We start from the raw sequence: 17,501 nt of genomic DNA on the forward strand, positions 1-17,501 counted from the left end.
TAAATTAAAAATTAAAAAAAGTAGTATTTGGTACGATTTACAATATTGGTTCACTAAATTGTATCCATGAGTTTTTAAATCGTATCTCTAACAATAAAATTAAAAATATATAACAAAAATGAAGTTTAATTTTCTACAAAAGTTCTCGGTCTGCAACAAAACATATCTATAAAAATGTTATAATTATAATCATAAATTCTCTTCAAAAATTTAACAAAAATATTTTTTGTATTACACACAAAAATATATAAATAAGTATTATTTCAATAAAAAAATTAAATAAATAAAAATTATAAAATTTGATTATTTTTTCTTCACTTGAAATCTATCTAAATATAAAGAAAACAAACTAATGCCTAAGTAAAAGAATAAGTTTAGTAAATCGTACCAGTAGAATAGGAAAAGTTAGTGGTACGTTTTACCGAATATCCATTATTTTGTCAAAGTAAATAAAAAAATAAGCTTAAAACATTTTGGAAGGGGGACGATTTTTCAACGCTTCCATATACAGGACTAAATAAGATGAAAAAATGCTTTAATAATAAGTTTAATTGCTTATCTTCCTCAATGTAATAGCTTGAGCACGGGGTATCGATTATTACATGAAAGTCATAGAAAATAAATTATAAACGTCGCTCATCAACGGATTGCTTGAGAAAGAAACAAACATTGCGGCATTGGAGTAAGCTGCGGTACAACAGCGATACAACAGCGTTATCATCTTAAAATATTTTAACTCTGTTTAAGAAATACAGTAGAGATACGATTTAGCATACTTTCCTCTATATACATTATTATAAATAATTTGGCCACATATAATTGGTTTTTTATTATCTATAATATTATTTCAACTAAGAAATTAGTAAGACTTAATTTCAAAGACAAATTTAAATTATAGCAGACTGATAAGAGCCAAACGCTAATGATAGCGCGCGTCAGTTTCAATAACAATAAATATTTTTCATTGAAAATACTATTTTCGTCTTTTTAGGAGAATTAGAGAGAGAGAGAGAGAGAGAGAGAGAGAGAGAGAGAGAGTTTATTAGAAAAAATAAATCTGGAGTGTTGAGATTTATTTTAATTACTTGATATCGCACCAGGAAAAATTTATACTCTGTGCAACAAATCAGTTTCAGTGAAAAATTAATTTTCATTCCAGCCGATCAACATCTATGTTTGACCCCCCCCCCACCCCCTCTTACTGACAAGGGTCTGTTGAATTTTAAATTTGTATTTATTATTATTATTGTTATTAGCATTATTATTATTATTGTTATATATTAGCATTATTATTATTATTATTATTATTAAATAAATAAATATGATGTTTTAGAAGTCGGCCAATAGAGCCAAGCGCGAAAATTAATTTTTTAATTTTTCGGAACAGTATCTCTTGGTTTGAGATTACTGAGTTCCATTGATTAATTATCAATTAACCTCGAACTTACAACGGAAAAATAGGCGAGAAAAATATAGGTCCGAAAAGTCGCTGAAGCGGGAATTGAACCCGCGTCTTTCGCTTGCCAGGCGACTGCTCTTACCACTAAGCTATTCAGACCCCCTCGATTCCATATTCTTCATTTGCCTTCTAATAGATGTTAGTAAATAACGCCATGATTAGGCCCAGGCGTAAATAAATATATAACTTAAGAAATATTTTTTTTTTTTTTTTAATCGGCTCTCAATATTAATAAATAATAAATAAATAAATATGATGTTTTAGAAATCGGCCAATAGAGCCAAGCGCGAAAATTAATTTTTTAATTTTTCGGAACAGTATCTCTTAGTTTGAGATTACTAAGTTGAGAGCCGATTAAAAATAAAAAAAATAAAAAAATAAAAAAAAATATTTCTTAAGTTATATATTATTATTATTATTATTATTATTATTAGAATCCAAACGAGTTTCCTTAAATGACAGCATTCACCGTTCTAAAATTTCATCCGTCTCATGGCGCTCCTTAACACACGTAAAGGGGAAAAGGGTGGAAGGGAGAAGAGGATGATATTCTAAAGAACGCTTCGTACGTCCTTCAATCGACTGGAAATGCGGAACTCTTGATATTTAAGTGGCGTCCTTAGAAAGCGAACGGATGGCGCAGAGTTGGAGAAAGGATGCAGGATAAGGACGAAGGAAGGAAGGAAGGACGCAAAGTTCCTGCGGGATTTTGAACGGAGCCCTCAAAGTGCCTCGACGACTCGCTATAAATTGTCGCGTAGTCGGCTCCTGATAGGGCGCAAAATATAGCAAGGGATCAGGACTGGATATAAGTTCGACAATCGGAAGAATTTCTTTTAGTGGAACAAATTGATTCTGTGAATTAAGCTAACGAATCGCGTTTTGATAGCGCCGGAAGTCGATTAATATATTTAAAATATCGAATTATTAAAATATTTAAAATATCGATATTCAAATAATTTGAAAGAAAATGTAATTTAAAAGAGCGAGAGAAAATATTAAAGAAATATTTATTATACAGCTGAAGAAAATCAAATATTATTCGAGAAATGAATAATCTCTTTTCGATTTTAATAAAATTATATTACAGAATATTTTTAAACAATGCACATATTGTATTTATATTTATATTTATATTTAATACACAAAATGATATATATAATATAAGTATATAAATATTAATTATATTTATTATATTATTATATGTTTTTATTTTATATTTTTATTTAAAATCTTAAAAAATGTATTGAAATTTTTTCAAAACCGTTAAAAATCTCTTTAAAATCATTGAAAGGATAAACGGTAAATCGAAGAAGTATATTCCGCGTACTTTTTAACATCGAATAACGCGAGGGAAAATTAAAAATCTGCCAGTGTCTCTCTGAGGGATAATCAGATGCAATTCGCTCCTTCGAAGAAGAGCCTTCGGTTTCACTTTAATTTCCAGCTTTTTCCTTTGGCCGCTTCCTTCCCCCATTCCATTCGAAGAAATCTCCCCTTTGTCTTGTCAAAAATTAATTCCTAATCGAATTAGCTCTCTTTCCCGGCGCGGGAACTCGTTAAGGAAGTTGCACCGTCCTTTGTGCGATCCAGAGCCTCCGGTTCGTTCCCCCCTCACCCCTCCTTCCTCTTGCGTTCTCAAGCTTTTCGCAACCCTAATCGCGTCGAGATAAAAAAGTTCGCGCCGTCGCCGCCGAAGAAATTATCGCGGTTCTCTGTTTGTTCCAACTTTTTCATAAAGCGAACCGCGCAAAGTTGCCGCCAGCAAATTCGCGTCGCGAATACGCGCTCGTCGCATTCTACCTCTTCTTTAAAAGCGGAATCTTATCGCCGACAGTGCACTCCTTCCGCGGACGTTTATTTGTTTTTCGAGAAGTTTTGGTATCTTTATGGTAGCTCCGAAACTTCCTATATCGGATAGCAATAACATAATTTATCTCTCTTATCGGCTATTCTAAGGTAAAACTTTTCCAGGATATTCCGGGAAGGAGTGATATTACTGCGTAGAATAGCTGAATGATACAGTCTAAGGTTCAAAGTTTATAAAATTAAAAATAAAATTCGAAAAAAATTAATTATATATATATATATATATAAAATTTTGTCGCGCAAGAATAGCGGCTCGATTTTCATCCGCCGGAAATAGCGTGTCTCCCCTTCCGCGAGAGCATCTCGCCCTCTTCTCTCGACACGGTAATACTGTTACATTAAAGGTCGGCGGGAAACTTTTAAGTCACTTTTAATGTAAGGTCGACTGTGCCGTTACGCAAACTACTTTCCGCCGCAGGGGGAGAGTACTATTTTCCCCGGTGCTTCTTAAACAAATTTTCAACCATCAACAAGATCCGCGCGGAAAATTCTCAAGCACTCCGCAATTTGCGAATGTCAATTACGATTTTAATTGTAAAATTGTTATTTGTAGTTATTACTACTCATCATAGATTAATTATACTAATTATTATAAATATCACGTGTGGCGCAGAGAGTTGTACGTTTGCTTTCTATGCCCGAGGGCCCGGGTTCAAATCCAGTCAGAAATACACAATCTTACAATTAAGATCTATTCGCTCGCCATCTCTCGGCAGGTAATGTAAAAAAGGTCTCATATGTGTCTGCGGAAAGGACTATAAAAAGGCGCACGAATAGATAGATACATATAAAGGGATCGATCACACACAACTCTCCGTCAAGAAGTGTTATGGGCTGAAAAGAGATGTTATACATATATATTGTTATTAATATAATTACGTTTTCAAGAACTGTTTCTTCTTTCATGCAAAGTTTAGCAAAAACTGCTAGACACATCATGTAAATCGACATTTCTACTCTCACACGACAAAATAATTTCCAAGAACAGGGGGGGAAAGGAGAGAATATCCCACGCGAGTGGTACGCGACCCACATGAAGACGATGCACGAACGTTCGTTTTAAGGTCAGCGGGTTAATTCCCAAGGGGTGACTGATTCGAACAGGCCACGAAAGGTCTAAGGTGCGAAAGATAGAAAGTGGAATACAGAAATACAGTGCCCCTGAACTGGAGATGTCCTATATATTCCACTTTCTATCTTTCGCACCTTAGATCTTTCCTAGAGAGATATATACAAACATAAAATCAAACTAGAAATTTTTTTATTAACAAAATTTAATCCAAGACTTTTACGCGACGATCTTACTGATCTCGTAAATTAAAACAGGTACGGTATACTCGGGGTATCTCTTCTCAAAGAAAACCTGACTTGTCTGGTCAAAAGATATGGATTAGAAATGTATATTTCAGCTTTTACAGCCTTTATGAGACTCTAAACACATTTCGCTAAATCGCCAATCTTTTCGTACGAGATAAATCAATCAGTGAAAAGACCGGAGGTATAAGAGCAATGCTAACAAGTTGGCAATTCGATTTTACAACAGGGTCCAAGGGACTAATGGCGAGTTTGTCCCCGTTGTTCTTCGAAAGCTTTGGCCTTCTTTCTATCCCGTTTCGTTTCAATTTTTGTTTTCAGCTCACGCTCAATTTAATTCACTCACCGTGAAGGGCCTTCAGATATGCCTTGCCTGCATTAATCAGCTGCCTGGCGCCAGGATTGAACTTGTCCAAGATGTTCTAAAAAAAAGCAAAAGATATTTCGCATTAAGCTAAGCCTGAATATGCTGAAGATCAAAAGTATAATTTTTTATTTCTTATACTGATAAACACGATGCCAATACAAGAGTCACGAGTAAACAACTTTGTTTCATTGGTAGATAATTATAATTCCTCTGTATGGAAAAATACTTAAATACAATAAATAAAACATTTGATCATTGCCGGAATTAATAAACGGATATCAAAATTTAAAATAATTGGAATTTTGCAAAAATGTATACATATGATTGTAAAAATTTATGTATATATTTCGAGTATATGTATATTATCAATTTTAATACTAGCTATCTAACAAATTCTTAATTTTAAATAATTGAAATCTATTTAATAACTCCTTAATTCGTAAGGTCTTATATATTTAATCATAAAGATCTTATTAACTATAACCGACACAAATTCCTTTTGAAAGGAAATTCCAACAACATGCTGAGAAAACTTTGACTGCGACGAAATTTTGTCAACATGTCATAGCTATAAAATAGTTTTTTTTTTGCAACTTTAATCGTAAATTTCTTAAAATTGTGTTGAATCAATTTGGATGTAGAAATCATATTTAGCGACAAAAATAATTATAAGAAATTATTACTCTAGCTGTTTTGTATTCGGGAAAAAAAAATTTTTGTTATGTGTAGTTGACGGTAGTAGCATTAAATTGATGGCATCGATGCTCATCTCTGAATGTAATTATCATTTTAAAATCGATTCGCTCGTCTTTATCGATAGAGAAGTTATAATGGACTTTTGATAGAGATAGTGAATACAGAAATTGTTTAGGAGTAGACAACTGGTAACGCGATAACATAAATTGCCTATCAAACTTTAGGCACGTTCACGAAACTTGGCTACTGAAGTTCGGAGGATCGAGAATGCTGAGTTTAAGAATTAAACTCTTTCGTGTATCAAGATATTCCTCGAATCTTCGCGCAATCTTCTAACCTTAGTTCCGCACAATATATTTCTAGAATATATAAGAAAGTTTAAAAATTTCGATTAAGTTAGCTTTGATTCATGCTTTTTCCTGAATTTTCAAAAAATTGCTACAAGTTATGAGAACTTCGGGTAAACTTTAGGTTAGATCTAAAACTAGCGTAAAGTTTTAAGTGTTCGCAAATTGTCGATTTAGGTGTCTTAATTAAAGAAAATTCGTAGCCCGAAGAATATAGATCTCGTAATCCCAGTTAAATCAACCTCTAAGATTGATATTTTCCCGTAAAATAAATTTAAAAAAAGCATCCAAGGCATCGCTCCGTCGCTTCCTTCAAGGCAGTTTCCGCCATATTGCCCCGACGTCTCGACGGCAAGTCAAGCGTCGTTCCGGAAGTGAAATCTGGTTTGGGGTTTCCTTTCCTTTCGGCGCGTCGCGTCGCCCGTCGAAGTTAAGGTGGCACTCACGAGGCGTAACTCTGTTGATGCGGTTACGATGTATCGATCCTGGTAAGAGCGTGACGGCTAAATTAAACTCGGCTCAACCCCGGTCTTCCGTATCGCCTCCGGGCGAGAGGAGGAGAGAGGTATAAGAAGAGGCCATCGCGCGTCAGGTGCGTCGGAAGGTAACGATGACGTCGACTCTATAGCGCGTCAATTATTTCCACGTTTTCGTACCCTGAAAATCTATGTCGCGTTGCTCGTGAAAGCCAGAGTGTTCTTGCGATCTCTGCGACTTCATTAGCGATTCGTGAAATCAATTTACCGCCAGCACGACCGGTATTTACATATGTATGTACATATATTTGTGTTCAGTTTAGTTTATGCATTTGAGTTTGTGCTTAATTAAAATGACCTTGGAATAACCTTGACAATTGTCGTTCAATACGCAAAAAATAATGCCAACATTTGTGTCCCTTTACATCTATAACGTCTATAAATTTTGTCTATAAAAGCCTCTATATCTCTTGTCGGATGAAAATATTTCTTTTCTATAAAACTTATAAATATTAAAATACAGAATAAGTTTCTATAATAAAAATAGTTTAAATAGCTCGATTTTAAAAAATGACCTTGAAATGACCTTGAAATGACCTTCAAAATCGCCATTTATGATTATAAGAAATAACAATGCCAAAAATAATCTCTTAACATCCTATAAGTTTTGTCATCAAAATTCAATTTTTAGAGAGACAACTGACTGATTTATTTGTGGTTCTATATACAATATATATATCAAAGAAAAGAGGTTTAATAGGATAAATAGCCACAAGCCTCCTTTCTTCGAGAGCAGGATCGCATATAAATAATATATATGTATAATTACTAATGTAAGCTCTGATGATCTTATAAATCAGATTTTGAATATCTTCATTGAGGAGAAGGAGAAAGGAGCGATATTGTGGTGTACACAAACCGGTCACATTCTTACATAAGTTTGACGTACTTCGGAACGCTTCGGGGCAAAATCGCCGTTGTCGTAGAGGAGTGTATACGAGGTGAACGAACGATAGAGAATCGACTGGTGCTCCTCTCTCTCCGTTTCGCTGTGAGATGAAATATCTCGTAGCGGTATGCGCGCGTATATAACACGTACGCAGATATACGTACACGTCGGTCGAGCCCATTAAGCCGCGCGTGCCAGGACTCAACGATGCATTACGCAAACGCGGTTGGACCCTGGAATTCGCCGTAATTTTCTCTCAAGTTACGCGCTTTTTCCTTTTTTCAAATTTCCACGCATTTCGAAAGAGCGACATTGCACTTCGAGATCACAACTTATTCATTCGTTCGGCTTTTTTTTCGCAAAGAGGACTTTATCGTTGATCTGCCTTTTGTTATTGATGTCATTTGCGTCGCTTATCGACTTTATTTACGACGTCATTCGTTTATTCCCTCTCCCCGCGAGAATTCCAACGCGGGATTATGATACAAAGTGTGCGCGCCATAAATCACGGCGGGTCGATTTGTTTTTTCGAGATTTATACGCCCCGAAGAGAGTAAAAAAAATGTCGTTGCGCTCTCGGACCAGTTAATGGGGATCTACCAAGGTCCGAGTGCTATATGATCGATAAAACTGCGGTAAATTCAGTCGACCGATTCCGTTACATAAGCAAAATGGACGTAGCCCTTTCTAACCTCTCTTACATTGGCGAACGACCACATCTCGAAGAGACGAGAGGCGGAAAGAGAGACTGAGAGAAAAAACACAAGAAGAAGACGAGGAAAACCGGAGATGATGTCGAAGCCGATGAATGTCGGCTAACGGGATAACGTTGCATGAATTTCGAGTATATGTGTGTGTATGTGGCCGCGCGTAAACATCCGCGTGCGAATTCTTCGTCTTATTGTCGACGGCCACTCCTATACTTATTATAATCTATTTTTTCCATACATATGCATGGTATATCATCACATAATATGCTAGCGTACTCAATTCAAGAATAGATCCTTCAATTCATTATTCTTTTTTAACAAGAATTTAGGAGAGAAATATTTTTCTCAATTTTCAAAATCAAATATATTAATGGCGCCAAATTTTGAATTTTATAAAAACTTGCACAAAAAGCAATGTCTGCTTACAATTAAAAATAATGCAACTTTGATTAATTATACAGGATTCAGAATCAGAAATTATAACTGTGATTTGCTGTTAATAACATTAGTTTACAAACAAATTTTCTTTTTCATTATTTTAAACCAGACAAGGTGTTTCTTATAGATTTTTGAATACTGAAAACGATGTCGCAAGCCAATTTTCATCAGCATGCCAGATTTTCGAATTTTCGAATTAAGATTTAATATGCAAAAAATAGCTATTTTGCGATATTTAAAATTTTTTGTGAAAAAAATTAACGTTATCTGGAAATTCTGATTAGATATCATGAATGTATTTTTCATCTCCTCTAAAATGCATTTTTTTATTTTGATATTTTATTTTTCACTTATGTTAGGTAGGATTTAAACACGGAGTTTTGTTGAGATAGCAAATATTCCGCCTATGATGATGAAGTCATATAATATATAATTATACTCATAATCTGTAGTTTAGGGCTATCGATACGCATACACAGTGTAACTTATCGTGATAGATTCACTAAATTTATATATAGGGTGTCTCATCTTAATTGCCCACTTTGAATTTTTCGAAAAAATGTTCCGGACAAAAGTTGTATAATCTAAAGGGGGACAAATAATGGTAAAATCATATATGGGTAAAGTAATAAGTAAGTAAAGTAAGATATTGAATTTAAAAAAAAATGCATTTTATAGGGGATGAATAATACATTTATGATATTTGATCAGACTTTCCAGATAACATTAATATTTTTTACAAAAAATTCAAATATCGCAAAAAAAAAAACATTTTTACACATTAAACCTCAATTATTTTGAAAATCTGACGTGCTAGTAAATTTGCGGCATCGTTTTCAGCACCAAGAAATCTATAAGAAACACTTTGTCTGGTTTAAAATAATTGTTGATTGTAAACTAGTGTAATTATTTTGATTGCAATTGTTCAAATTATTATAAACATACCAAAAATTATTATCAGAGCAGTGGCATTTAAATAATAATCAATTTCTCTATCTCTATTCAAAGAAAGCAAGAAAGAAAGAGAGAGAGAGATGGGGAAAGATTCACCGAACGACCCGCTGACCTCCTGAGCGGGGATTTACCGGTGGACGGTCTTGTCCGAGAATCCTCTCGAAGGAGTGAATCCTGTGGTCGTAATTCACCGCGGTTACCGTTAAACGGGGGAAAGAGCCTAACTGCGGCAGCGAGAGAGAGAGAATGACGTTGCCGCAGCGAACGTACAAAAATGCAACTCGCCTTTCTAGTCGGGAGAATGAAAATGGCCGCAGTGTCTCTCAACTACAATGATTCGTGTATTTATGTGTAACTATTTTATAATAATCAATCTTTTTTTTATTTTTTCAGCATTATCTCATACGTTAAGCCAAGACATTGTGGCGAAAAATCACTTTATTTTGCACATGATGATGATGCTAATATAACTTTCATATTTTGCACGTTATAAATGTATGAAAATTATCTCGGAAACTGTCTCTCGCAATATGTTTTCTCTTTTTCGTCATTTTAAATAACTTTATTTTCTATATATCTTTATACAGTCAAGTCTAATTATTTATTTTCATTCCTTCGTTTCTTAATATTAGTTCATCAAGTGGAACGAAAGAGCTGTATTCTGCTAAGACTAGCAATGTTCTCTTTTCACGATTAATAATTGTAATGTTCTCGAGATAATTATCTTGTACCATGTTCTATCGGCTTCCTATTCACAATTTGCATACTCGTAATTCGTGCGATAGAAAAAAGAGAAGAGAGAACTATATATCAGACCTAGATGATCTAGGCTAGATCAAGGATAAACGATTTGCAGAAGAAGAAAAACTAACCACAGTAATATCTATTAAAAAGGAAAATAGAAATGCAAAAATGCAGAAAGAGAGAGAGAGAGAGAGAAAGAGATAAGGAAGTCGTGTTTATTCACCTGGAACGACCTGTAGAAGGTGGAAGCGATAGCAGCCGATATACCGTTAGCACCGAGGAAAACCAACGTGTCGAACCGGTCGAATTTTTGGCGCGCGTAAGTTGCGGCATGTTTATTTCGCAATCTTATGCAAACGTAATCGCGCGCGCGTATGAAGCCGGAGTTGTTGACAAGGGTCAACGCGCTCATTTCAGGAATCAACCTCACTCTTTTTAAGTACGAATTATTTAATTCATTATTTTTAATTAACAATATGTAAGATGTGATTTGCCAGTCGAATTTTTAAACAAGGTTTAAGATTTTATTGACCAACACTGACTAAGACTAATTCTTATATTATAAGACTTTATTTGGGAATAATCTCAATTCGAGATTTATTTCCCGACTCCCCTCTAACCCTAAAATTTTTAATTAATTTTTTTTTCATCAGACAGCGGCAACAAAACTCTTGTTTTTACGTATTTTATTTTTTAAAGTACATAACCTAAAAATAATATCGCTTATCGATATTGATTGTACAAATTACACTAGTTTACAGTCAAAAATTATTTTAAATCAAAGTGTTTCTTATAAATTTTTGAGTGTTGAAAATGATTCCGCAAACTAAATTTTACTAGCGTCAGATTTCCAAAATAATTAAGGTTTAATGTGCAAAAAATGACTTTTATTGCGATATTTGAGATTTTTTTGTAAAAAAATTAACGTTATCTGAAAAGTTGATCAAATATTATGAATGTATTGTTTATCCTCTATAAAAGGCATTTTTTAATTTCAATATCTTACTTTTTAGCCATGTTATGAAAGATTAAAGCTAAGAACTACTCATAGGAGATGCTCTTGAGAAAACAAGGTTTTCTAAACAAAAATTATTTTTTTCAAAATTGATTTTACATTATTTGTCTTCCTTTAGATTTTTAGATCACACAACTTTTATCCGAAACATTTCTTTGAAAATGCATTTCTTTCGAAAAAGTCAAGGTGAGCAATTAAAATGAGACACTCTATATATAAATATACATTTAGTAAAATCTATCACGATTATTGTGTATGTGTATCGACAGTCCTAAACTACAAATTATGAGTATATAATTATATGATTTCATCATCATAGGCGGAATATTTGCTATCTCAGGTAAACTCTGTACTTAAATCTTTTCTAACATGATTAAAAAGTATAAGATATAAAAAAAACGCATTTTATAGGGAATGAACAATATATATTCATGACATCTGATCCGAATTTCCAGATTGGTAACGTTAACCTTTTTCAAAGAAAATCTCAAATATCGCAAAAAAAAACCATTTTTTGCCTATTAAACCTCAATTATTTCGGAAACCTAACATACTGGTAAAAATTAGTTTGCGGCATCGTTTTCACACACAGCATCCAAAAATCTATAGAAAACACTTTATTTGCTTTAAAATAATGAAAAAAAAATTTTTTGTAAACTAATGTTATTAATTATTTTTTTGCAGACAAAGACAGTGGCAGCAAAAAAACTCTTGCTTCTGTGTATCTGTATTTTATTTTCAAAAATATATAATCCAAAAAATCGCTTGTCAACTCTGTATTCCGTTGTTATTTATTTTCATCGAAATATATAATTTCGCGAAAACGACGAAATCAAATTGAGACCGAAGTTCGATCTTGAAATAGAATTGGACAGAAACAAATGTAAATCCTTGTCTGCTGCGGGATTACTTAATTACTCACCAAGAACGTCATCCGCAAGCAGCGCCCTTATAATTGCGCATACGTTACCGACAGCGGACGCCGTTTAATCGTTTTCGTTCACGAACGAAACGAAAGCTCCCTACGCACTCTCGGGCGTCGTCTCCCCGACTGACAAATTAGAGACACTCGCAGGCTCTAATGAGTTTCGGTCCTAATTAAGCCCCGGACGGACTCTCGAGCGAGCGTCAATACGTAAAGTTAACCGAACGCGCGCGAATAATCCGGGCGTACGCGATAACGCGCAATTATCATTAATTGGCTCTTGCGCGGATAATCGCGTTAGCTGCCGGAATTAACGAAAGAATTTTTCGCCGACGCGATGCGATGGCAAAACTTTTACGACTCTTGCAAAGCGCAGACTATGTATTAAAAAAAAATACTACTTTCTGCGGTAAAAAGCTACGAAGAGAAATTATTTTTATGTCACTTTTTAGCTTTATTTGGGATGTAATTGATGATACTATAGAAGAAGGTAAATCATTTTACATTAAAAAATGAGTCACAGAGATATAAAATAACATTTTTCGTAGAAAACTTTTTAAAAAAATTTGATTCGAAAATTAAAAAATTAATAACATATTGTTTTAAGTTTGAACGATCATATTATATGTTATTTCGTTAATAATTATTAAAATATGTATAAAGAAATATTTTTTCTATCGAAAAAGTAAAACGTATCTAATAGATATCTTATGTAAAATTTCTTCGGTAACGTAAATTATTTTAAACTGCTTTAGTAAATAAAATGTATTTTTGTATTTATATTATATCAAATAAATTTGAAGGCATTTATTATTTATTACTTTATTTATTATTTTATTACTTTAATAATTTATTAATAATATATTACTTTAATAATATATTATTTATTACTTTAATAATTTTTATTTATTAATTACTTATTAATATACACATACATACACACATAACACTAAATTATTCTACCAAATATATTCTTTCTTAAATATACATCAATTGTTGTGGCGAAAGTATTGCTATTATTGTGTTTTTTAAAATCAATATCTCAAAAATTATGGATCGTAGTGTATTGTTCTTCTATAAAATATCCTATAAAGATTTACCAAATTGAGGGGTCTTGAAAATAACATTCTCCCCGTTATTAGAGATCATTCAAACTTCGAAAAAGCGTAAAGATGTTATTAATTTCCTCATTTCTAAAATCAATTTTTTTGCAAACAAAATCTTAAGAAAATACTTTATTTTATATTTCCGGCTGCGTAAGTATCTTCTCAAGTGGAATCATTATCCTCCCGGTCATTGCCGCTAGTTACGAGACATCCTATATAAGCGACTTGAAGAGGAGAGATTCTTAAGATCCAAGTCTCGGGAACGTTAAGGAGAATCCAGGAACTTTGATTTCGAAACTTTGAATTTTCACGCGCGTTTACGCGAGAGTAGAGGTCGAGGCGCGTCGAAAATTCATCGGAGAAAGCGGAGAACTCTCCGGGCGGGCCACTTCGGAACGAATCGAGCGAAAAGTTCCGGACAAAGTTGTCCGTATCCGACAATGGACCGAAGAAATAGCGGAGGATAGAAATAGAGTGAGGTAGAGCGCCGCTTTTTTCGGAAAAAAAGTCCGCGGAGATTTACGCTCGCTCGAGACGATCGGAAAAATTGAGTTTCCCCGAGAGAAGATCCTTTTCTCCCCCGACTCTCGACTCCCGCTTCCCCCACTCCTCATCCTCACGTCTCTCCCTCCTCCTTCGCGCGTTCATTTATTTATCTTCTTCGCGAGGGATGCGCGAGCACGTACACGATCGAAATAAAATTTTTAATAAATAAATAGCGCGGGCGCGGCAGAAATTCGTGAAGATAAACGCGCGCATCGGCAAAGGAACGTGCCCGGTTTCCCAACGAGATAGCTTGAAAATTGCATCATCCCGACGCCCCGAGCATCCCCGACGAGTCGAGATTACGGTTATAACCTGCGAAATTAACGACCTGAAAATCGACTATCGCATTTTTGAGCTTTTGCGAGTATCAAAAAGTCCACGTGCATATACGTTTACGTTATTCCTGCATCCGTGATATCAAAAAGATTTGATATCCAGCTGCAAGAATTTATTCAGAAAATAAGAATATATGATGCAGATTGAAAATTAATCTCGAATCTAAATCTCGTAGAATCTCGCAGAAAGTCCTTTGAAATTTAAACAAATGTAAATGTTACATAGATAGATAGATTTTATTTAATCCCAGGTATTTGCCAAGGAATGGACTTGGTTTACAATCCTTTGCCTTAATTCATACATTCATCCACACCATATTATATCTCTTATCCTTAACATCTAAACCTATTCACATACTTAAGCCTATAAACTGTACATCAACCATCTGTTCCTTTTCTTATTTCTCTTTCTTTACAATTTTTTATACCTTTTAACCACTTATACTTAATTATATCCATTTTCTCTAATATTTAATAACCTTTTATACAGTTATTTATCCTTTCCTTCCTCTTACCACCTTCTGAGTCCATTTACCCTCTTTTTCTTTTCCAACCTTTTAAATACATTTCGAGAGGTCCGGGCCACGACGACAGATCGTGTCCAAGTCCTCGTGCCGGTGCTCTCCCGTTTTTCCACTTTCAGTCGGTAGTATTACAAGATTCAAAATTACTCAATTCCAAAATATCCTATGCGTGTAGGTTATTCCTTTCTTCCTTCCTTTTACATTACCTAGTACCTTACCTTATATTATTCTTACATTGTCTTTATATATTACATAGGCTATTTCTACCTTATTCTTACCTTATACTTTATTTTATCTCATACATTTATACCTTATATACTATTCCAAACAGTAAATCCTTTTCTATTCTTTTAACTATTCCTTAATATATATGTATCTTTACACATTTCTTTTATACCTTTCATTTCCCTTTACATTTATTCCTTATATCTGCGTTATTCCTTAATTTTTACTTACACGTACAACGTATTTAGCTTATATCTTCTTAATACCTTTATAATATTCTTAACCCCTTTTACCTTTTACATTACTCTTTTCTTATATTTATCTTTCCTCTATCCTTGCCCCGTACTTATTCTTTTCCTACATGTACATGTTACATACCAGGTGTCCCATTTTAAACCCACTCAAATATCTCATTGTCAGAAACACTGCGTTAAATCGAAAAATGTTTCCTACAAAAGTTGTAGGGTTTCGAGGGGGACATAACATAGTAATATTCATATGACCTTGGGCGGCGTCTCCAAGGTCAAATGAAGGCGAGAATGAATTTTGAAAACAAGAAAAAATATTAGGAAAATAAAAAAATGCTTCAGATAAAAGTTGTTCAAATTAATTAGTAGAAAAAGATGTTATAATAAAAAATATGGGTTTCCATTTAAAAAATTCATTCTCACCTTCACTTGACCTTGGAGGCGCCGCCCAAGGTCATATGAATATTACTATGTTATGTCCCCCTCGAAACCCTACAACTTTTGTAGGAAACATTTTTCGATTTAACGCAGTGTTTCTGAGATATTTGAGTGGGTCCTTTAAAATGGGACACCCGGTATACAAATCAATCTTGAAAAAAATTTAGAAATTTTTATTTTTTCAAAAATTCTAAAAATTTGAAGCTTTACCTAAAAAAGATCTAAAATCTTAAAATCATATTTCTTGTCTAAATTTCAACCAATCGGATAATACTGATAGAATGGAGAATAATAAATATGATGATAAAGATAAGAGATTTTAAGATGTTGAAATCACCGATATATTAATTATAGCTCCTTTAGATTTGAAAGAGATAACTAATAAAAGTAAGTAACTATTATAATCGAGTGAATAGTTTTCTTATCATCCTTAAGTCTTAAACAGTTAACAAGTCGTAAACAATTAAAATAAAAATTTAATTAGTTTAATGTTTTTTACCTTAATATATACGGGAAAGTATGCTAAAGTAAAAATTAAAATTGCAATAAAACTCAAAGAAATGACATTTTTTTATTCATTTAAAACTATGATTTTTTGTCAACGATATACGCTAAACATTAACACAAATTTATCAATGTTTTATACGTAAATTAAAAATTTTTTTAAATAGTATTTGGTACGATTTACAATACCGGTTTGCTAAGTCGTACCTCTAACAATAAAATTAAAAAATTCTAACAAAAATAAAGTTTCATTTTCTACAAAAGTTCTCTCTGCAACAAAACTATCTATAAGAATATCATATTTATAATCATCAATACTCTTCAAAAAATTAACAAAAATACTTTTTGTATCACACAAAAATATATAAAGAAGTATTATCTCAATAAAAAAAAAAAAATTATAAAATTTGATAATATTTTCTTCGGTTGTTCATCTAAATGTAAGAAAAAGTTAATAGTACGTTTTACCAAACTTCTATTGCTTTGTCTTTGTGAATAAAAAAATAATCTTAAAACATTTTGGGCCAATTTTTCAACGCTTTCATGTACAGGATTAAATAAAATGAAAAAATGCTTTAATAATAAGTTTAATCGCTTATCTTTCTCTATGTGATAACTTAGTCTCTGAGTTGAATATTACATGAAAATCACACAAAATAAATTTATAAATATCACTTATCAACGGATCGCTTAAGAAGGAAATACACATTGCGGCATTTGAATGAGGCTAATTGCGATACAACAGCGCGTTATCACCTTAAAATATTTTAACTCTGTTTAAGAAATACAATAGCGGTATGATTTAACGAACGTTAGCATACTTTCTCTTTTATATAAAAACAATAATAATAAAACTATTGGCAAAATAGGCACGTATCTTATTAATACTGAAAAAACATAATCTAAACACAATAATATAAGAGAGAGAGTTTCAATGATCGAGAGGTATTTCAATAATTTAGAGTTCAGAGGACTTCAACGTCCCAAAGCTCACTAGCTTCTAATTGTAAGTTGCACGAGCAGATAGAAAAATTGTGGACAGTAATTTCTCGCCCGTCATTGCGTCGGGACTGGTTGTGCAACTGGAGCGCAATCGCGATGTACGAGTTCAGCGTAGCAGAAGGTCGTAAGGTGGTCCCAGGTGGGTCAGTCGACCAACTGGTTTCCAGCGGTTTCGCGGAACCTACCTGGAAGACCGCACGCTTCCGGCAAAATAAACATTGCTTGACGCAACGCGCTATTTCCTCCTCCCTCTCCCTTCCCTTCGAGAAGAATTTTCTCGATACGACGAGGTAACATTACAATTTTTATT

At 33.4% G+C, this 17,501-nt stretch overlaps 1 protein-coding gene and 1 non-coding gene across 2 annotated transcripts in view; both read right to left on the bottom strand.

Moving 5' to 3' along the window:
• Nucleotides 1–17,501, bottom strand: part of Irsp53 (Insulin receptor substrate 53 kDa) — a 110,831-nt gene that overhangs the window by 70,358 nt on the left and 22,972 nt on the right. The window contains exon 3 of the mRNA XM_083054362.1: nt 4,989–5,064. Coding sequence (XP_082910488.1) covers nt 4,989–5,064 — 76 coding nt within the window. The remainder of the gene's footprint in view (nt 1–4,988; nt 5,065–17,501) is intronic.
• Nucleotides 1,485–1,558, bottom strand: Trnaa-ggc (transfer RNA alanine (anticodon GGC)). The gene has a single exon. It is a non-coding gene; the product is annotated as a tRNA-Ala (tRNA).

The sequence above is a fragment of the Prenolepis imparis genome, unplaced genomic scaffold (genome assembly GCF_030444845.1).
Source record: "Prenolepis imparis isolate NDT839.2.m4 unplaced genomic scaffold, iyPreImpa1.0 SCAF_14, whole genome shotgun sequence".
Lineage (NCBI taxonomy): Eukaryota > Metazoa > Arthropoda > Insecta > Hymenoptera > Formicidae > Prenolepis > Prenolepis imparis.